This window comes from Hyalella azteca, unplaced genomic scaffold (genome assembly GCF_000764305.2).
Source record: "Hyalella azteca isolate HAZT.00-mixed unplaced genomic scaffold, Hazt_2.0.2 contig17470, whole genome shotgun sequence".
Lineage (NCBI taxonomy): Eukaryota > Metazoa > Arthropoda > Malacostraca > Amphipoda > Hyalellidae > Hyalella > Hyalella azteca.
The window spans coordinates 3,154-26,109 of record NW_025947253.1 but is presented as its reverse complement, the minus strand read 5'-3'; the positions used below and the strand labels follow the sequence as shown (position 1 = coordinate 26,109).

Genomic DNA, 22,956 nt, shown 5'->3' with positions numbered 1-22,956 from the left:
GCCATAATCAAGTTTTGCTCTGATATAGGCGCAATAGAAAGTCCGCAAGAAGGATCTGGATGCGCCCCAGTTTGGAGATGCCATGTGCTTGAGGAGGTCAATCCTGCGGATAATGTCAGACCTCAAACCGTTGATGTGTGCTCCCCAATGTAGGCGAGGTGCATCAAGAATCATACCCAGTACTCTGTGTTGGGGTTTGTAGGTGATGAGCTCTCCATCATAGCGCATAATTTGGACCTGTTGTGATGGAGGGCGGCTTGGGGCGGTCGCGGGTACCCGCCTGGGATCTGCTCGCCACCTGCTGCACCAGCTGCTCCGGGGCACCTGCTGCGTCACGAGACACCACCTGCAAGTATATTACCAATGATAGAATACATGATAAACAGTAAATTATATACAGTATATATATATAGCTTATATTTATATAGGCACTACATTTATAGACGCTAAATCAATGATTGTGTAGAAATGCGTCACGCGACACCACCTGCAATAATATTATTATCAATGATAGATCAAATGATATACAGTAAATGATATACAGTATATATGTAAATTATATTTATATAGCCACTACAATTATAAACGCTATATCAATGAATGTGTAGAAATGAGTCACGAGACACCACCTGCAATAATATTACCATAAATGATAGATCACATGATATACAGTATACATGTAGCTTATATTTATATAGCCACTAAATTTATACACGCTAAATCAATGAATGTGTAGGAATGCGTCATGAGACACCACATGCAATTATAATATTATCAATGATTAAACAAATGATATACAGTATATATGTAGCTTATATATATTTAGCCACTAAATCAATGAATGTGTAGGAATGCGTCATGCGATGCCCTGCAATTATACTATCATCAATAACAGAATAAATGATATACAGTATATATGTAGCTTATATTTATATAGCCACTATATCAATGAATGTGTAGGAATGAGTCGCGCGATACCACCGGCAATGATGGTCAATATCATCATCTATTCATCGCATGATGTGTCGCTTTTATCTCCATAAAAAAGAACTAATTTCATGAATATTTGTTAAGTTTTATTATTGTAAAGGGATAAGAGACAACAGGGATGACGAGATTCAGCATAACGAAATACAAATTTGCTAGAATTATCAAGCCTATAATTTCAAAACTATTGACATTAATCGTCTCTTATTTTGTATTACTGCATGTAGGATAGAATGAAGCCGGCGCCTTTTACAGCCAAAAGTTAGACCGAAAAATTGATTCCAGCCACAAAAATTAAATCAGAATTGAAATTTCGAAAATTTTGCTTCCTGGTGGTGCAATGAACTTAAATGCTTCATTACCATGAGCAAACATCTGCTTGATATTTTATCAAACTATGATAGTTAGGAGAGGGTACGAGATATTGTGTCCATGGTATACGAGGGTAGGGGATGCCGGGGTGGCCTCACCAGGTGCAGGGTGTAAGGGTAGGAGGTGGCCTCACCAGGTGCAGGGTATGAGGGTAGGGGGTGCCCTCACCAGGTGCAGGGTGTGAGGGTAGGGGGTGGCCTCACCAGGTGCAGGGTGTGAGGGTAGGGGGTGGCCTCACCAGGTGCAGGGTGTGAGGGTAGGGGGTGGCCTCACCAGGTGCAGGGTGTGAGGGTAGGGGGTGGCCTCACCAGGTGCAGGGTGTGAGGGTAGGGGGTGGCCTCACCAGGTGCAGGGTGTGAGGGTAGGGGGTGGCCTCACCAGGTGCAGGGTGTGAGGGTAGGGGGTGGCCTCACCAGGTGCAGGGTGTGAGGGTAGGGGGTGGCCTCACCAGGTGCAGGGTGTGAGGGTAGGGGGTGGCCTCACCAGGTGCAGGGTGTGAGGGTAGGGGGTGGCCTCACCAGGTGCAGGGTGTGAGGGTAGGGGGTGGCCTCACCAGGTNCCCACCTTGTGCAGCATGACTCACCTTGTGCAGCATGACCCACCTTGTGCAGCATGACCCACCTTGTGCAGCATGACCCACCTTGTGCAGCATGACCCACCTTGTGCAGCATGACCCACCTTTGGCAGGAGGTTGTGCCGGATGAAGTACTCCTGCTCACTAATGAGCCTCTTGCTGACGACGTCACGCGCGTCCACGTGGCTCGTGAGCGCGCGTGTCATGCGCTCACGTGACTGGCGGTGCTCCAGCGCGTGGTGCACGTAGCTCACCACCTGTCACGTGACTTGTATTTATTAACCAATACAAATTATAATAAATTTCCCTACACGTATGCTACGATCACGTGGCCACGAGGCTTGTATTTATTAAACAATAACAATTAAAATCAATTTCCCTACACAAATGCTACGTGTTACTGTTTTGAAGCGTCCTAACTCTAATGGCATCGTCTTTCTTCGCGTTGTGCAGTAAATAAGCAAAGCAAAAAAACTTCACTTCGAAGCTTTCCAACAGTAACAGACAGTGGCAATTTTTGGCATAAATTCTCCAGTGGAAAACATGGAAATGACTTACACTCACACAATTGTATGAGTGCACAGAAAGCATTGCACGAGTATACAGAGAGCATTGTATGAGTGCACAGAGAGCATTGTATGAGTGTACAGAGAGCATTGTACGAGTGTACAGAGAGCATTGCATGAGTGTACAGAGAGCATTGCACGAGTATACAGAGAGCATTGTATGAGTGCACAGAGAGCATTGCACGAGTATACAGAGAGCATTGTATGAGTGCACAGAGAGCATTGTATGAGTGTACAGAGAGCATTGTATGAGTGTACAGAGAGCATTGTGAGTGTACAAAGAGTGTATGAGTGTACAAAGAGTGTACGAGTGTACAAAGAGTGTACGAGTGTACAAAGAGTGTACGAGTGTACACACCATAGGCCCACTGAAGGCGTCCTGCACGGAGGCTGGGGACCAGAGGGGCGTGGCCCCACACGCCAGCTCCTGGGCCCAGGCCTGCAGGCCCTGCCAGCTGACCTGCCCCGCGCTACCGCTGTGACGCAGCCGTGCGATCTGCGCATGTTCATGATATAATAATATATAAATTATATCGTTATTACAATATAATAACAGGCACATTATATCATTATTACAATATAATAATATACATTATATCGTTATTACAATATAATAATATACACATTATATCGGTATTATTACTTTTAAAATGCGATAATTGTCTACGCTCTTTTATTGGAAAGATGCCTTCTTTTCGTTCATATTGCGTAGTAAGACGCAATTTCCACCTTAATTTTCAGTGAAAAAAACGCATTTTCCCGGGCTGGTCGCACCTTGTCGACGTTAGGCTGAGGTACGTCGGGCAGCAGGGAGCTCTTGGCGATAACGTCCCCGGAGACGTCGGCGACCTTCTGCCTGACGTGCTTAGCGACGTCCTGACGGGCGAAGCACGACGTCAGCAGCTCTGCGTCGCCCAACCCAGCGCCCTCGAGAAGCTCCTGATAACAAACGCTGTTATTTTATCATTGTCAATTAAAATATCGCTCATTAAAAGCAACTGCCCAGAAATAATGAGACTTGATGCTCATTATTTCTTGATATGAACTCTCCTGATGGCTCTTGTTGACTCCTAATAGGAATGGGAGATCTGATAAGAGAATATCAAATGAAATTCTGCCAACCTAAACCTATTGTATAGTAATGAAATCTTATATACTTATATATCTTATATATTATTAATCTTATATATTATATAAATCTTATAGTTTGTATAGTAATGAAATCTTATATACTTGGCATACAAAAGATGGTTCCTCCTAACTCCAATTAAAATGTATGAACATGTGGAGTTAAGAAAAGATGTAAAATTAAATGAAAGTGAAAAGCGACACTAAAAACAAGAATAGAACACTCAGAAATAAGAGTGAGACTTTGCCTAAGTATCAATTCACTTTCTGCCCATGTTTGGGTTATAAGAGTATTTCCATAAGAAGACAAATAACTCACTGAGGAAATTTGTTCAAGTTTGGCTTGTCGCATCTCCTCGGTGACCGACGTGGTCAAGTCCATGTAGGGACACTTGGACGTGTAGGAGGACAGACAGCGACCCAAGAACTCCACGACTATCAGCTTCAGCAGGAGGCCAGGGTCCTCCATGTCCTTAAGTTGATCTTTTACCAAACTGATCAGGAAAACTGGCTTTATGATCGACTCACACTTGAGGACGCTGCCCTCTTGTTCCTCCGACTCTGTCATGAGTGCCAACGAAGGATTCTTCTGCAGAGCAGAGACGTAGTTGACGATGGTGGGGCGGTCCATGTAGACCTTGGCGGTCTCTTCAATGTCGCTGAGTCTTTTGACGATGAATTCAGGGCGGCTGGCGGCAGGGTAGTCTTGTATGGTCTTGAACCACACGCACGCAAGAGCCGCAAGGTGGCAGGAGTGATCGACAATGAGGGCGTTCTTCAGGATACAGAAGGTTGCACCTACTGCGAAAACGTTGGTCCTGATGAGTTTCTTCAGCGCCTTGCAGTGTTGCTTGGGTACAATAGGAACAATGGCGTTGCATACAGACCCAGGGTTGTCCTGCTGTAACCTGATCTCCTTGTCATTCGTGCTGTCAGCTCCGGCAGTCAAGGCAGATTCTATGACTCGTTGAGACAATATCTCGAACGGACTTACACAAATATTCTTTACATGCAACGTCCAGGGATTGATCTGGGCCGAGTCTTTGACCGGCGCGTAGATTGGGATGCCAGTGAACGTCATCGTCATCAAGAATATCATTTTATTCAGCTGCAGGACATCCAGAAAATCCGGGTCTTTGAGATCGCCGATGAAAGAGCCCATCAATACTCTACAACAGTCGTCAGCTTCAGGCTCAGGCAGAGCTTCGATCTCGTCTTTCAGTGAGAGATAAATCTCCTTGAAGGCAAGAATATCATCGGTCCACTCAGACTCTCCATGGCCTTTGATCTTAAGAAGCCTGTCGTCATAACGACTCTGAACGGTAGACTTGAAGATGGCCTCAGCCAACTCAATCTCATTCTGGAACTTAGATTCCAAAGAAACAATGCCCCGACTTTGGTTCATCAGAGTCGCGAATTCTAGCTTCAAATGTTTGATATTCTTGCGCGCTATTCGGTCTTTTATGTTGGAGCTTGCAACATCATCACAATCTTTCATTTGTAGGATAAAGCAATTCTCCATCATCTCGAAGAAGCCAATGGGAACACCTTGTTTATTCCTATGGCGCTGCATGATCACAGAAACCCATTGCTTGTACAGTTTATCTACCAGAAACCTGGCATCAGCAAGACGTATACCTTCTTCTACAGGAATACTTGATCCATCCTCAGCAGTTATTACCAGGCTGGACTTGAGTTGCTCTGGCTCCATTTCATAGTACAGAAACTCACCACATCGAGCGTTGGTTTTAGTTTCTGGTATCAAAGGCACTATTTTACCAGGGATGGAAACGTTCAGTTTCAACATGCCTTTAGTTACTTCTTCTCCTATTTTGACCATTTCTGCTAGCGTTCCTTCATGGTCCAAGAGCCTATTCCAAAAGAGAGTAGGACAGCTGGCAGAACCATTGTGCAGTTTTGACCTGATGTCAATGCTGTACTGAACTGGAAAGCTATCACCGACCCCCAACAAATAAAATTCAATGGTTTTGCCTTGGGGTATATGCAAGTCATCAATTCCAATTGCAGCTGAGTCTTCACAGCTGCCTCCATCAGTTATCCAGAAAATTCGACAGTTAATCTCCTTGCGCTGGTGAACTTTTTCATGGATGGTTTTCAGTGCTTCACCCAAATCCTCTGTCCCAGAGCAGTCAAAATCACCATCCTCCAAATTAGTTTCGCTTCTGCGGAACTTTACATCATCGCCAAAGGTGTAGATGTCGGTACTACCTGAGATGATAAGATTAAAGTTTTTTATCAATCTACAGATTCTCATGAGCGTTTGAATTTCTTCAGCACAATTTTAATGAATGCAACAAAGTTAGAAATAATTCAATCAAAACTTGAGCTAAGCTAGTGTTTCCATGAATGTCATTATGAGTATTGAAATAAACTTGACTCATACACACATTCACTCTAGTTTAAATAAGGGCAGTATTCAAACTTTCTGATGCATTGTGGAAGTGAATAAAATTTACACACATTTAATATACTGCTCAGGTTTACAACTAGATAGTTCAGTTGAGAAAATAAGTTTACATGGAAAAATATTAAACAAAACATGTAAATTTGTTCACCAAATACTTATTTATTCACAACAAAATTTCATCATGAGCCAACCAACCATTAAGGAGGGGAGCAACTTCTCTGTTCCAGTTTTCTTTAATGTGTGGCCACACTTCGCACATGGAGCCGGATACGTCAAACATGCCAATGTTATAATAGTCGCCACTCTGGCCAAAAGACGTCATTGTTGACGGGATGCTCAGTATGCTGTGGTTGACGTTTTGTGTCACCATCAGACGGTAGATCTCAGGTCTTGCCATCTAAGAAATAAAAGGGGGAAAATGTAGATGACAAGAGGGGATATAGTGCAAAACAACAACTGTTTGTGAAGTGTTTAGGAGGATAAAAATTACATTGAAGGCTAAAACACAAATTTTTGTCAAAATTCTAATAGCTAAATCTTTCTTTTAAAAATATTATAGAAATTTATAATTTAAATAAGAAATAAAATCACATAATAAGATGCACACAAGAAAACTTTTTTGTTTGCAAAAAGATTATAAATTTATATATAGATGGTTTTTTATTTCAGAAATCAGGTAACAGAACAAATGTACCAAAGATATTTTACTGAAAAGCATTAATATCATTACCATTAAAGTTAAATTCAACTATAAAATTATTTGTCAGAATCATTTTCTGGAGCTCTCATTCCATCAGAATAAATTATTCCATAATGATTGGTTGTTGATCAAAATATATACCTATTTATTTAAGAAAGTGTGGTTCTTTATACTCTTCTTTTTTAATACAATTATGTTGGATAAATATTGAAGATCTCTGACTGTATATTCTTCATATTGGGTCAGGAATCAAGATACATCTAAAGATTGTGAATTATTTTTCTTTTTAACATCATTACATAAAGTTTTACATCGATATAATAAACATTAGATGAATAAAGTATGCTGGCAGTATTCATATGGGTGACATGATATATAAATAATAGAATGTAATTAGCTTGATAATGATTTTGAACATTATAAAATATTACATTTCGAAACTTTTCTATCAATAAACAGGATCATACAAACCTTGACTGATGTTTTATGCAGATCTCTGATTTTCTCTCAAATTATTTAGATATATGAAGAAACAAATTTATGTTATTGGTGCAAAATTAAAGAAACATTTTGATCTTTCTGAAAATTGTATAAGAAGAGGAAAATTCAACTTGTGAAACCAAATAAAGTTGCAAGCTCTTGATGAAAAATTCTTAAAATTACCTATATATTTATATATATATAAATAGATTCTATAAAATATGCAATGAAGAGTTGAAAACTATGTCCCTCATATCAAGATAATAAAATTCCTATTTATCACTGAAATATCATGGCCCCAAAATGACATGATTTTGACAATTTTAGAAATTTGTCACTCAATTGAGCACTTTTATTAACAATTAGATACAAGATAATTCATATAGCAGGAATCTGGTAGCTCCAAAAATGGAGTAAACTCCATAAGCCCTGTGACTATTTAAAAAGTTGTCCAAGTTGTTTTTTAGATGGGTTATTAATCAAGAGAAACTTTAAATGAAGATAGCCATTAGCAAATGGCCCATTGCATTCATAAAAAGATGGTTAGAGATAGAGATAAATTCTGCTACCTGCAGTATCATACATAAAAAATTGATTTAAATCTTGGGTAAATAAGGTAATTAAAAATGAACTGATTCTAAAAAATCTTTGGTTTGCCACTATGCTTTGATAAGACATCAGTGAAGTGAGTGAACTGCTGACAGCCTAACAGAAACAATTAAGTATAAAAACAAACATTTGATGTTCCATTGGGTTGCCTGCCAAAGACCACCACTGCCCTTGGATGTAATGGACCATCATGATTCCTGCGTTCCGGAACGTAGCCTTCAACACCTCAAACCGTCCATATCTAGGCTGTGGGTCGAACCAGCCCTCGGTCAAACGGCCACTTGTCGAAGGACGATAAATTTTGGAACAGAACTATGCTATCTGAAACCTAACCTCAGATGTGGTGAACATAGAATTACGTAATTTAACAATGCCCGGAAGTCACATTCGATCCGCGGCCTGGTGGTGCACGGCAGGTGGTGGTCAAGGCCAGAAGAGGTAAAAGCCAAGTGGTGCACTTCTGATTGATGTAGGTCTGGACTCTGGAGAGATCCAAGGCATTCCATTCAGGGCTTATTGGTGCACAAAATTGGTGGTGCACAGCTGCGCTCCAGTTCCATTCAGTTTTGGCAAACTAACGGCAGAGATTTTGGCTCATTGGCTGTGGCTGAGTGAATCATTTTCTAATTATAACTCAATCAACAAGATTTGACATTGGACAATGTCTGCCATTAAATTTTCAATTAGGTAAGAAAATTACTTCAACTCCTATATATAAAGTATATAGATTACAATAAAACATAACATTCAACTTTCAAGTCACTTATATTATTCTTTTCTTGGCATTTGACATAAAATTTTATAAAATGATGCAGCCATGCAGTTAAAGCTTTTATTAACTAAGAACCTTAAAAGTACCTATATATATATGTCATTTTTTGTCAATTACAGAGAATCTAGAAACAGGGACAGGTTGCAGTTGCACTTGCACCGCCAGGGGCAGGAGGTAGGAATTGGCAGCAAATCTGCCTCAGATTGCTCATTCTCATCACTCATGTTACTGGTTTTGGTAATAGTCTTTGCCTCATTGCTACATGCTACTCAAGTACTCATGCATGGTGACGAACTGACAATGTAGGCTACTAACATTTTACGTTCAACTGTTTGTACTACTATATACTACACTGACTACAGTGCTCCTCTACTCACTACTGACTACTGAGTCTACTCTACTGTAGGCTGTACGAAAAACTAACAGTAAGACAGTGAGTAAGTCAGTAACTGAGTAACCGCCACTGCCAGCCTGACTTCAAAACAGCAAAAGTAGTTATGCAGGATCATCGGCATTGCAAAGATGGCATCGGATGACATAAGTTCCTGGACTTTCCAACCTTTCAGGTCCTGCTTTCCAATATGCTATGTGTACTGGTTAATTTAATATCCCTCTAGAATTCCACACTGCAGTACTGTTGTACTGTACGGAAAACTAACAGTAACCGACAGTCTGACTTCAAAACAGCAAAAATAGTTATGCAAGATCATCGGCATTGCAAAGATGGCATCGGATGACACAGAATGACAGAAATCCAGATGAAGCTCATGAAGGCTTTTAGTTTTAGCGTTTCTGCTACCGTGAGTGCTACGTACTACGTGTACGTAAACGTAGTAGCGGTAGTACCCTACATTCATAAATTCAAATTGGTTTCAATCAAGTGCCTAAATACTCCTAAATCTGATCATTTTTTAGAGGGCTACTAACATGCGACCACTTCTATCATGACGCCTGACGGCCTTACATTTGCATTTTGCAAACGCAACACCCAAATGACCCAATCTCTCTCTGAATAATCGATTAGGCTATTTGTCGCTTTTATTTGCTAGTGCACACGGGCGGTCTGGCGTTTCCAGCAAACCCTTGCCATCCGCCCTTGATGAAATTTCGAAATTTAATTCGTAAGCTTTGAATTAGTAAGATTTACGCAGTATCTATTTTGATAATGTCTTATTGTTGGGAGTATCTCTCACATTTCTCAATGAAATTTCAAAGGCTGACTAATTAATTCGCATCAAAAGTAGATCAAGGATTACCTCAGTTGACGTGGCATTTCTAAGAAACCAACCTCTACACAATGAAGACGTAAAATTTGTAAAAAAAGACGTAAAACCTGACTCCTTAATAACAACTACGCTGAGCAGCTCATGCACCAGAAGCAGCGACCACTCCATTTCTAGCCGACACATTTTGTGCAACTTCAAACCAAGTTCAAATAAATCAGTAAAGGAAAAATCTTGCCGAACTGTAACATGAACATTACTCGAGGATTCCGACGGACAGGCCCGTGAAGACGGTGAAGTTAGGAGTTAAGTTGCGTAGGTTTTTTAGTCCGACGAAATTTTTCAGTTTATTAGGGATAAATGTCGCGTGTTTTTTTCCAATTTTGACATTTATTGGCTTACTTTAATGATAAGAACGAGTACCGACAGAAACTCTCGGTCGGTACTCTGTATTGATTCTCTCTCTAACAGAGAGAGAATCAAGTAAGAATTACCGTATGTTTTAACTGAGCTATCTTTATGAAAACATGAACCATTTTGGCTTGTTCGAACCGTCTTCTGGAAGCTTGTACACGATGAGAGCAGTCCGTGTTTAGGGGCTGCACAATAAGTAATGTTACGAGTTCCTAGCTGCCTCAGCCAATCGTTGATGCCTTTTGGAGCTAAACCCACCAATCATAGACGAGAAATCGGGCATTATATCTGTGCGTGCACTTAGGCCTATGCATGCACTTAGGCCTGTGCTTGCACTTAGGCCTAAGTGCACGCACAGGCCATTACGTGTGTTCTACCTAGGCCACTACGTGTACTTAGGCCGCTACGTGTACTTAGGCCAGCGTTCGACCAGGTCGTATGGATCCGAACTTCACATTAATCTCATGCCAACGTCGCCACGGAAACACCAAACACGACTGGTGCTACGAATAACTGATCGACCGTCTGCTATGATCACTGGTTCCCAGTTGGCGGTTATTAAAAATAGTTCAATTTTTCGAGAGATAAGCCTTTGTAAATTAAATACATTCCTTTCATCGATCTAATAGGTCTATTTTGAAATGGGTAACACGGTGAAAATTTTAGGTAGCACTGACCTAGAACAACAGAAATTCTTTCTTCCGTACCTCGGATACACCGACTATACCGCCATTGTTAAGCAAGGCGACAGCGCAACTATGTCGCCGTCCTTACATAGGCAGCTTTTTCTAAAGAATATATTCGAAAAGAATTTCCTAGCATCATTTTAAAAGCACGCGAGGGTTATTTATAAAACTTAAAGATAGCAAATATATTTTCGATCAGTATTGTTTGAATTGTAGAGCGGCGAATTAGGTGGTAGTTAGAGTGACTCGTCAAACCATGAAACCAAATGATTAGATTCTAGATTAAAATTCTTGTCAGAAAAAGTAACTCCATTTAGTACAAGGTGCGCATTAGAAGTACCACGAATGGTGACTTGAGTTAGCGCCTGTTACAGCACACAACTCACAATTTACTATGAATCGTGAGTTACCCATACTTGATACCTATACTATAAATAATGTCCTATATTCCAATCAGCAATCAAGCCGTAAATTAAGCTAGACGTGTATGAGTATGATAGCCGTGGATGATAATGCTATCGATTGGATGTGTCATGTGTGTAGACCGACAGTAAATATTCTTTACTAAAACATAAATTAAAAGAAATTTGGAATAGAAAAATGAGCCGAAATGAAATAAATCAATAATGAAGATAACTGGAAAGGAAGATCTAAAACAAATCATAGATTCCACTGCTAGCGCTAGAACAGAAGTTGAAGACATTTCCTTCAAGTCTAAATAATGACACTGGTGTATTGATAAAAAAAAACACAGTTCATCAAATGCATCCAAACTCGTGCCCGTTTTGTTGTACATTAGAAAGAATAACAAACCAGGCTCCTTCCGGAGGTAATTCCAATGAAACTATTATTATATTACAAAGTAACGGCTCAATTTTCTAACTAATAAGTGTAGATGATTTGAATAACGCTGTAAACGCATTATGCGTTAATTTCAAATTTTACTACAAATGGATACCTACCTCGCAAAATTTATGAATAAAGCTATCTTGCAATCCTCGATAGCTTCCAACACACGAACCCATACTTTACGGAGGCGCGTGCCACACTGGACTGACATGCGCGAGCACGCCGCATGTAAAATAACTCCAAATTATTACACCATGTGTGTTTGTGTGTGGATTGCACCACTGCTGTATAAATTATTCCAGCGTCTGGTCCACAAAATGCATCAGTCACCAGTTTATGTTGCACCACTTGCAATGCATCTTAGTGCATGAAACTGAACTTTCTTTGTGCCATCAGACTATGAGTTAGTAAAATGTGTGGCTGTTATCTGTGGATTTACCTTGATGAAAGGAGATAACAGTGATCACGAACGTTCCGCGCACAAGCCTATATATATAGTGGCCAAGTGAGCCTTATTCCGGTCAATTTATTGGTTTGGACGAAATTAGTGCCAATGATAAGGCGAGCAGCAAAACGAGAGTTTTATTATTAATCGTTGATTGTTATCGAAATAGAAAAACGAAGATCTTGACATCCCAGCTTTTGAATAAAAAATGAGCTTCTCATGGGTCAACCTTATACTAGTTCAACCACAGTTGTACATACGTTGCGAGCAATGGCGGACAGCAAAAGATAGAAACCGCGCTATTGTGCAAAATCAGCAAGCCAAGACAGACAAATTAAGAATCTTCTACTCGCGGCCCAAAGCCAGTTTTGTTTTTGACCAAGCCACTGGACGGGGTTTGGCCAGCCGTGCTTGTGAGCAGATCAGATTGTCTCCCCGTGTACAAGCAACTTTAAGGTGCTTGTACACGGGGATAGTGCAGACGGCTAGTAAATCTGGCAAGTGTCAGCCGCTTGGTGACTATCCGGCAAGTTTTTGATGAGCGAGTGCAAGAGTGCGTTCTCAAGACAGAAGAATCCGGATGAGGCCGATCTAATCATGGTTGAAATAATACTGTATTATTTCAACCATGGATCTAATGTTACCTGCGGTTAGGCCAGATGAGGTTTTTAAAAATTTTCGTGATCTTCATATGTTCATTTTTTTTCAAGCGTTCCTGAAATTTACATGATAATCAGACTTTTACAGCGCTGACCTACACATCGAATCCACCATTTGCACTCAGTAGTGTACAGTCGGAGGAAGCAATTGCCAGCAATGATGATATTTTAAGACGATACAACTTGATCTGCTCGGTGTTGTTTCATACTAACTTACAAGACTTGAGGTACGAAATTTTTAGTTCGACTGTAGCTTAACCAAATAAATGGAGTATGAAGAAGCTAATTATATTTTCTTCCTTACAATCGCACAAGCTGCTGACGTGGGAGAAGGGTTGTAGTAGTTTGGAGCATTTGCACAAAGGATACTGTACTTCAGCCGTTTCTTCTCCGCAAGTTGGCCAGTTTTCAGATAATCCAATTGAGTTTTCCATACGAGTACCGGAATTGGCAAATAAAGCTCGAATTTTACTATTGCTGGGAACTACACGTCAACAAATTCGTGCCGACAAATTCCACTAGACAAGATGAAGCCTTATACGAATCAGAAATCATCACTCCGCCTATTGCCTGTACAGATGCAAGCGACTGTACTTCCTAGCGTAATTTATTCGTCATTGTTGCAGGGGCGGCAGACGTATCAAGTTGTGGGTTAAGCTTATAAGTATTACATGTATTGCGGACAAAGATTGCGGTTAAAACAGCTTATATTTAATACTATTCGCCGGAAGTCATTATTAATGAAAACTGCAACTGAAGCAATTAATTTAAGAGATTTGAAGGTTATCGAGTTTGATAGTCTCCATACAGATAACATTCTATATACTATCCAGCATGCGTTCACAGCCTTCTGGCAGACCAAGGAACGGCCGACAAAGGCACGGCCGTGGTTTACGCTCGGAAAATGAAAGAGCCTTTTTTTACTCACGTACTTTGCTGTTAGCCGGCAACGCTGACCTGAAATTTGCAAGTAACAGCAAGAGACAGCCTTATGTTAGCACCTCCACACTGCCGGGGGTGGGGGGGATGGACCCTGTAACTCCTTAAAAGATGCGAGGATCCTTCACCCTGCCCGGAGGGATGAACCCGGTGACCCCTTTAAGGATACGGGGATCCTTCACCCTGCCCGAGGGTGGGATGGACCCTGTAACTCCTTCAAGGATACGTAGGTCCTTCACCCCTACCCGGGGGTGGGATGGGCCCTGTAACCTTTTCAAGGATACGTAGGTCCTTCACCCTGCCCGATGGAAAGACCCGGTGCCCCCTAAATAAGGTAATTCACCATACACGGACAGGAAAGATATGGTATCACCCCATATAAAGAGCAGTAGTTCTTCAACTGAAAACAAATAATACCCATATGGTAATTTAATCTTTAGGAGGGGGTAATGAATTGTTCAATTTAGCCATGAATATTTATGTTATAATCATTAGTGAAAGAATAACCTATTAATTGTGGGCCACAAGGTGGCAACCATTGATGTGTCGCAGAATTGACCCATTGAAAGTTAAGGAGACATCCAACATCCGCATCAACGTACATCAGAAATTATATACGTACGAAAATGTCTTCCAAAAGAAGAAATGTTAAAAACTTTAATAAGAAAACGTTTTAGCGAGTTCGATGGAAGGATCACTTCCATCCCGCACAGAATAAAATCTGAAAAGATGATCTGACAGAATATTCCGATTTTCAATATTTTTTTTTTTTTTGAATGTTAAAATTTGAATTTTTTTTATATTATTGATGAGCTAAAACGGCTATTGACGTTATTATAAAACTCTTTGCAACGCTAAGACCAAACCCCCCACTACTAGCCGCTAAACCTACTGAACGTATAGTCATACTATCCATCTCAATTAAATCGAAATTAAAAACTAACATTGTAAAAAATACGGAGATACCATGTAACCTAGGTCCTAGGCTACCATGAACCTACTTTCTCCCTGATCAGAAGTAGAACCTCTACCAGATATTCACCTCTACTACAATAATTGTAAACTACAACTCAGTGAACCTAGAGAGATACTAGTCAACTGTTACTATCTCAACTACAACTTAGTTAACCTAGGGAGATACTAGTCAACTACCACTATCTCAACTACAACTCAGTGAACTTAGGGAGATACTAGTCAACTACCACTATATCAACAACAACTCAGTGAACCTAGAGAGATACTAGTCAACTACCACTATATCAACAACAACTCAGTGAACCTAGAGAGATACTAGTCAACTACCACTATCTCAACTACAACTCACTGAACCTAGGGAGATAATTGTCAACTACCACTATCTCAACTACAACTCACTGAACCTAGGGAGATACTAGTCAACTACCACTATCTTAACTACAACTCACTGAACCTAGGGAGATACTAGTCAACTACCACTATCTTAACTACAACTCACTGAACCTAGGGAGATAATTGTCAACTACCACTATCTCAACTACAACTCAGTAAACGTAGTCAACTTAACTACCTTAACCCTACCTCAAACTCCTGAAACTTGTAAAAATACTATAACATAACTAGCATAAGGTTAGACAAAAGTAGAGACTAGGTTATATACACTATANGTCAGACTGCGGTAAAGGTGAGTCAGACTGCGGTAAAGGTGAGTCAGACTGCGGTAAAGGTGAGTCAGACTGCGGTAAAGGTGAGTCAGACTGCGGTAAAGGTGAGTCAGACTGCGGTAAAGGTGAATCAGACTGCGGTAAAGGTGAATCAGACTGCGGTAAAGGTGAGTCAGTCATCCCTCAGCATCAAGGTTCGAGGTAAGATGAACCTTAAGGTTAGGCTTAAGGCTTGAGGTAATCTTAGCCTTAAGAATAGGATTAAGCCAGAACTTAGAAATAGGGTTAACCGTTAACCTAAAGTTAAGTTTAGTCTTACCGTCAATATAGGACTAAGGCTAGATCTAAAGGCGAGGTTAAGTGTACTGCTACTTAGTCCAACCTTAAGGGTAGGATTAAGGCTACTATGTACAACCTTAAGGTCTAGGCTAAGTGTAGGATTGAGGCTACTATGTACAATCTTAATTAAGGTCTAGGCTAAGTGTAGGGTTAAGGCTACTATGTACAACCTTAAAAGTTAGGCTAAGTGTAGGGTTAAGGCTACTATGTACAACCTTAAAGACTATGCTAAGTGTAGGGGTAAGGCTACTATGTACAACTTTAAGAGTAGGGCTAAGTGTAGGATTAAGGCTACTATTTACAACCTTATTACTAATGCCGCCATCATTTCACCATAGAGCGCCATAGTGTAGTGCGGGGACGCTGTGTTGCACTGCGTTGTGTGTTGCGGTGGTGCAGTGTGTTGCAGAGGGTTGTTGTAGTGTAGTGTAGTAACGTGTGATGTGGTGATGCATTCGCAATCAAGCCATACTAATAATATCAATTCTTAAGTATAATTATTCGTGTAACATGAGGAGAATAAGAAGTAAAGAAATGAACAATCTGGAAGAAAAAATTGTGAAATATTTCATGTATTAGTTCTAATTGCCCAGGCTATAATGTGATGAATATGTAACAAGAAACACACGCTCGACACATCACAGCGCCCCGCCTACACGAGGCTTGTTATAAACTTATACAATATCAACAAACTAACCATTTAACAAGTTAAATCAAATTATAGATAACTAGAAACGAATCACTTCTATGAATTAGAATCTACTGATTCTAATGAATCAGTTTCTAGTTCTAACTATGAATCTGTTCTACCAGCTGGGTTCAGAAGTGGGTTAACTCTACGTACGGTATTCTTATCACACGCATACCAGTGATCACTTCACTTGCAAATAACCATACGGGGTAAGCTAAAAGTACCATACAGCTACGCTGAAATTAAGCTGAAAGGTACGTTTAGGGTTCATTGAAGTACACTTAGGGTGTGTTAGAAGTAAACTAAGATCACGTTAAAATTACCCTAGAGTACGTTAAGAGTAATTTAAAAATAAACTAAGGATACACTAGAACAACTATGTACAGCCTTAATACGATTTCCGAGTCTTGATGTGGCGGGTGCGTCGTTTTCTGTACGACATCCCGGTATTTCCTTACTTTATTTACCCTTATATATAACTTACCTTAACATAAACCTCTCTATACATATAACTTACCATAACCTAACCCTCCATATAAATATAAGTTACCCTAACCTTGTCGTTTTCTGTACGACATCCCGGTATTTCCTTACTTTATTTACCCTTATATATAACTTACCTTAACATAAACCTCTCTATACATATAACTTACCCTAACCTTACTCTCTCTATACATATAACTTACCATAACCTAACCCTCCATATAAATATAAGTTACCCTAACCTAACCCTCCCTATACATATAACTTACCTTAAAATGACAATAACTAAACATATAACTTACCCTAAACTGAACCTAACTCTACATATAAGTGATATAACTTATCTAAATTGATCCTTAATCTACATATGACTTACCCAAACTGAACCTCCCTATCCATATCACTTACCCTAAACTAACCCTGCCTATACATATAACTTACCCTAACCTAACCCTCCCTATACATATAACTTACCCTAACCTAACCCTCCCTATACATATAACTTACCCTAACCTAACCATCTCTAAACATATATCTTACCTTAACTTAACCCTCCCTATAAATATAATTTACCCAAAACGGAATCTCCCTATACAAATAACTTACCCTAACCTAAGCCTCACTTTACATATAACTTACCCTAAACAACACCTAATAACGCTTGTAACTACCACTTCCAACAAACTACATTCACCTCTAGATTACACAATTCTTCATAATTAGGCAGCTAATTAACTAACTGAAAGCAAATTTAATGTATAACACGAAATGTGTAACGTTTGCTACAACAAGTTTGGTGATTTCAGTTACTGAAAAGAAAATAGTTATCCGAGTTAATTAATGATTCAATACTTAATTGGAGTTAGTTAAACCACAAGTGAACGAATTACAAATTTCTGCATACATAATCATAACACGTCTAATTCCTGCATATATAATCATAACAAGTCAAATTCCTGCATCATAATCAGTGTCAAATGTTCTACTAGTCGGATGAGTAAAATAGAAAAAACAAAAATACAAAATCGTATAAAGCCTGGGTAAAACAGAATGAAACGAGACGTAAATTATCAGGATTAGCTTTTTCTAAGTTGGAATTAATCTGGATGTACGTAGGAATAGCATTACGAGGCCTACACCTGCTCGGTCGGCTCACCCAACGTCGCGAGCCCCTCACCCAAAATTTAGGTAACGTCCGTGCTTCTGTTCAGTAGTCGTCACACTCGGCTTAGAGTTGTTCCAAGTGTACTCGGCCAACCGATCGAACTTTTTTTCCGGCTTTATCCTGAGAGTATGACGAAGGTTGGTGTGGCCGAGTCATGCCGAGCTTGCAGGCTGCCTGGAGGCTGCACTGCAAGTTCGGCTGAGACGAACATTAGCGGCTGATTTACGTGTTCCCCGAGTCCTGGGCGGTGCCTGAAGCAGAGTCGGGCTCGCATGCATATTGTTAGGGTAGTTAGTCTGGCAGCGAAGGGTCAGTGCCAGCTTGCCCTTCATCGCCAGGGTCCTCATCAGTGCCTGGTGTAAGGGTTGGAAGTCTGCAGGAGGGAGGGTGAGCAGGACGATGACGTGAGGAGCAGCGACAGCAGACGTGGGCCCCATGACGACGAAGGTTCACTTCACTAGCAGGACGTGTGGAACGATTACAGTCGCAAGAAGGCCGAGGACAGTCACAGGAAGTCCCAGGACAGTGGCAAGAAGACCTAGGGCATTTACAAGAAGGCCCAATACAGTCGCATGAAAGTCCAGGACAGTCGCAATGCTGAGGACATTCGCCAAATGAAGGACAAATTCCGTTGTCTAAACACTGCGCTTGACTGTGCAGTTGCCGGCAGAGGTGGCAGCACCCTGGCATCAGATGGCACCGATGGCACTGGCAACAATTGGTACGTTGGTCTAGCTGTGGCAGGTGAATTCTTGGCAGCGAATCCGCGATAACACCAAGGACGGCGCCCTGAGAGGAGGAGAGGTCATCTGGTAGGTCCTCAGGCAACACAAACTCCTCCGGCATATCATGCTGGTCCCCATCAGATGATTGGGAAGGCCCCTCAGTCACTCTGGAGTGGAAAGGTCTCTCTGTCACTCTAGAGTGGGATGGAACACCCCTCAACGAGTGAGAGGGATGACAATGTTGTTGGGGAGCAGCCCAAGGGCACTGGTTCATCGGTAGCCCCACGGGAGGGGAAGGACAGGCGTCCCCGTGGAGGTCACCAGTGAAGCGACTACTGACGGTCGGGGGAGGAGGTCTAACGGGTGGGGATCGGGGTTGACGTGTCCCCGACCTCCCCATCCACAGGGGGCGGCGACCAGGCTCATCGTACCCCATGCCTCCCACTGATGCACCTGCAGCCTCTGCATGGTGGGTCACCCTCAGGGGTGGGGCGTCAGTGGGGGGATCTGTGAGGTATGGGGGAGGATGTCGACTGTGGTGCGGGATTTGATGCACAGGATGTGCACTGTGATGGGTAGCTTGGGGTACATCAAGATCATCTATTTGATGTACATAAGGAGGAATGCCATGAACATCAAGACGTGAAACCTGCGCACCAACATGAGGAGTTTGATATTCATGTTGCCTATGATGCAAAGGCGGGGACATGTGATGTTCATCTACACGTGGAAGATGTGCATCGTGATGACCCACATCCTCCTCGCGGCCATCAAGCCTGCTAGCAGAGATGCCAGCGATACCCTTCATAGGAGCATCACTGAGATCCCGTTTGATCTTGCGTCGCTTGGAAGGATCCCTGATCCTGTACTGCAGCATGCGCGTGAAGTCCACCACGAAGACAAGTCCTACGACCAGCACCTGGCACGTCGTCGCCTCAGACTGGTACGCGTCCTCGATCTCCTTGTTGGTGCGAGCGTCGTACTGCCACCAGCCTGCCACGGGCACGATATGTTAACATACAAGTAACAAATGCCCTGTTATCTTCTACTGCCACCAGCCTGCCACGGGCATGATATGTTAACATACAAGTAACAAATGTCCTGTTATCTCTTTTTCTACAAACCTGCTACGGGGGCAATGCAATAAAATAAAAGTATCATTAGTCTGAAAATTCGTGATATCGAGTAAATTTACTTGGCGTTTTCGTAGCATATAAAAAATTAATTTCTTCTCTCGATATCTTTTAGAGTACAATAATTCCCGTATCCGCATTGAAACATCACGACGTAGATATAATAACTATAACTACTATATTCAACTCCATATCCTACACATTCCACATGCATAGTTCATTGGGAAGCTTTCTTATTGAAGGAATCTGATGGTAGTTGTTTATGTAACGCAACCTTGACACATTAAGAAAAATTACAAATACACGGCATAAAGAAGCCATCAGCGTCACCTCACTCACCATTGCGGCCCTCATAAAACCACTGGTAATTCAATTCACGGTTGTCAGTGGGGGCGGTCAGCAACTCAGTGGGGGCATTGGGCGACACTTTTAATGGGTACACACGCAGTAAAGGCTTGGTGCGGGTGTGTCAGTGACTAGTCGGGTTTGTACAAGATTGTACAAGCACTATCGAGTAATCAAACTGAAGATGAAGAAAACATGTGACTTAATCATTTTTTGCAGGGGAAGGCGTTTCACAAGGAAACAAACATCATATAAAACCTAAAAAAAAAGAGCCACCTAGTCGAGCCACATGCCTTGCTCCAGACCACCTTCAGAACTAAGCATTTATTTGGAGATTAGCTTGCACAACTAGGGCAATTAGATAGAAAATACTAAACAAGTTCTACCCATAAATTGATGTATATAGCAAGAAGCTACAGACCACACTCAGAACTAAGCATTTGTTAGGAGAATAGCTTGCACAACTAAGGCAATTAGATACAAAACACTAAGCAAGTTCTACCCATAAATTGCCGTATAGCAAGACGAGGCTGACCTTGACACAGAGGAAGCAGAAGACGTGGTCGCAGGGCAAGCGCACAGGATGGACCATGGTCAGGAAGCAGACGGCGCAGCGCGAGTCCTCGTCGTCGCTGTCATGACAGGCGGTCGCCCCCAACACCACGTCGCCCCTCTGTCCTAGGGGACGCTTGTCCCCAGCCCCACCTGAATGGAGGATTTTGGGAATTTATTTTATTTTCATTAATTATCTGTTGCATATTTTCTTCTTCTGTTGCATAGGTATTTTCTTCCAATGTTAAATAAAATTATGTTCAAACATTAAATTTAGCTAAATTAATGTGGTGCATAATTTATTGGCCAGAGTTTGATTGTTAATGATATCATTTAACATTGTACTAGAAGCTTTCAGTTGTGTCCTTGGGACATTCAGCAAGTTTAAGTTGGAGCATTTAGCAAAATAAAACTGGTTGAAGCAGGATGAGAACACAGCAGACGAGAAGCAGGATGAGAACACAGCAGGCGAGGAAGACTTCAAACAAACCTTGTGTCGCAGCACAGGCCGGCTGACGTCCCTGCAGGTCTAGACCGGCCATGGCTGACACAAGTCCATCACTGCCGTGCATGGCTTCACTCCCGGGATGAGTTCCTGAAACTTAATATATTCTTAAATTTGCAATAGAATTACAAGAATATTTGATTGCCAATTAAAAAATTTTCCAATTTCAGTGGCACTTCCTGGAATTTTCCATGAAGGAGTTACAATGAGGGTTCTTCCAATGGATCAAGAAATGTAACATTATAATGGGGGTAAGTAAATTAAATTTCCAATTTGGGCCTTGATTTCCTCCATTCTATTCCTATCATTCATGATAATTATAAGCAAGGTGAGCTATTTTCTATAAGTGACTTTACAATTAGTAAATATGAGATATTTTTTAATCTACTTTGAATTGTAATATAGGTACAGGGTGTTTCAGAATTAAGTAACCCTTTTAATTTGTTAATAAATAAAAAACTAAGAACGTTATGAAGTTGAAACTTGTTTTATTTGGAAGAAGAACATTTTTATGGTAATATTGTATCCTAGTTTTTAAATATAATATCTTTTAAATGCCCACCACAATTGTTTTGACAAAATAGGGCTCTTCTCTTCATTGCTTTCATAACCTTCATTAGTGTTTCTGACAAGAGTGCAAATTTTTGATATCCGCAAATTTTCGATAAAGATATTTAAATGGGTTTTTTGAAGGATCCTTGTTTTGAAATGGATCCTGTAATCACGTTGAACTTCTGTTATTGACATCGTTATTGACTTCATTCATGATAATTATAAGCAAGGTGTGCTACTTTCTATAAATGATTTTACAACTAGTAAATATGAAATATTTGTAAATTTACTTTGAATTGTAATAGGTATACATTGGTAGTGTAGGTATATATATATATATGCACTGGTGTAGTTAGGCAGAAGCTTTTCTTTTATGCAAGTTTGATTGAAGACCAGAGCATGCTTTTTATTTACAATCTTCTTGTTCGTTTTTTCAATGAGTCGAACAAGAAGATTGTTAATAAAAAGCATGCTCTGGTCTTCAATCAAATATATATATACATATACTATACACTTAAAGATAAATATGCAATGAAGATCAGCTCAGTTTATCCAAAACTTTGAAAAAGATAAGAAGATATGAAGAATCATGAGCATGGTCAAGATTTTTATTTTTATCCTGCAAAGTCTGGAGTGTCCACATGACTAACATTGGATCAATCAATGTCCACATAACATTGAGGTGTTCTAGACTCCATTTTGCATTTATAAGAATTTGGTCTACAATGAACTACCGTATCAGTCTAAAATTTACCATAGGGCAAATATTTGATATGACCCTGTGTTTTATGCAGGTTAACCACATGCCTAAAATTTGAACTATCTCATCTGCAGAGACTGCCCCCACATCTGTTATTTAAAAATATTTTTATCTTCAATGAAGCAGGTTAACCACATGCCTAAAATCTTAACTACCTACCCCACCTGCAGACACTGCCCACATCTATTATTTAAAAATATTTTATCTTTAATGGAATATCAGTTAAATTTGAAGC

General features: G+C 40.7%; 2 protein-coding genes and 1 long non-coding RNA gene across 3 annotated transcripts; all 3 read right to left on the bottom strand.

The window, feature by feature from the left end:
* Nucleotides 1-237: 237 nt before the first annotated feature.
* LOC125179436 lies at nt 238-11,976 on the bottom strand (the record flags this gene model as incomplete). The annotated part of the gene is made up of 7 exons (XM_047885274.1): nt 11,902-11,976; nt 6,251-6,452; nt 3,947-5,856; nt 3,274-3,438; nt 2,858-2,995; nt 2,038-2,190; nt 238-346 (listed from the first exon to the last, which is right to left on the bottom strand). Coding segments are annotated over exons 1-7 (2,740 nt in total), but the record flags the coding sequence as incomplete, so codon positions are not given.
* Nucleotides 11,977-14,293: 2,317 nt separating this feature from the next.
* On the bottom strand, nt 14,294-15,471 carry LOC108669797. The gene is made up of 2 exons (XR_007157266.1): nt 15,061-15,471; nt 14,294-14,910 (listed from the first exon to the last, which is right to left on the bottom strand). It is a non-coding gene; the product is annotated as an uncharacterized LOC108669797 (long non-coding RNA).
* Nucleotides 15,472-15,477: 6 nt separating this feature from the next.
* On the bottom strand, nt 15,478-21,501 carry LOC108669796. The gene is made up of 5 exons (XM_018157206.2): nt 21,395-21,501; nt 20,888-21,057; nt 20,347-20,461; nt 17,465-19,867; nt 15,478-17,057 (listed from the first exon to the last, which is right to left on the bottom strand). Exons 1-4 carry the CDS (start codon nt 21,474-21,476, stop codon nt 18,441-18,443), a joined length of 1,794 nt encoding a protein of 597 aa, XP_018012695.2. The 5' UTR covers nt 21,477-21,501; the 3' UTR covers nt 15,478-17,057; nt 17,465-18,440.
* Between the last annotated feature and the right edge of the window lie 1,455 nt (nt 21,502-22,956).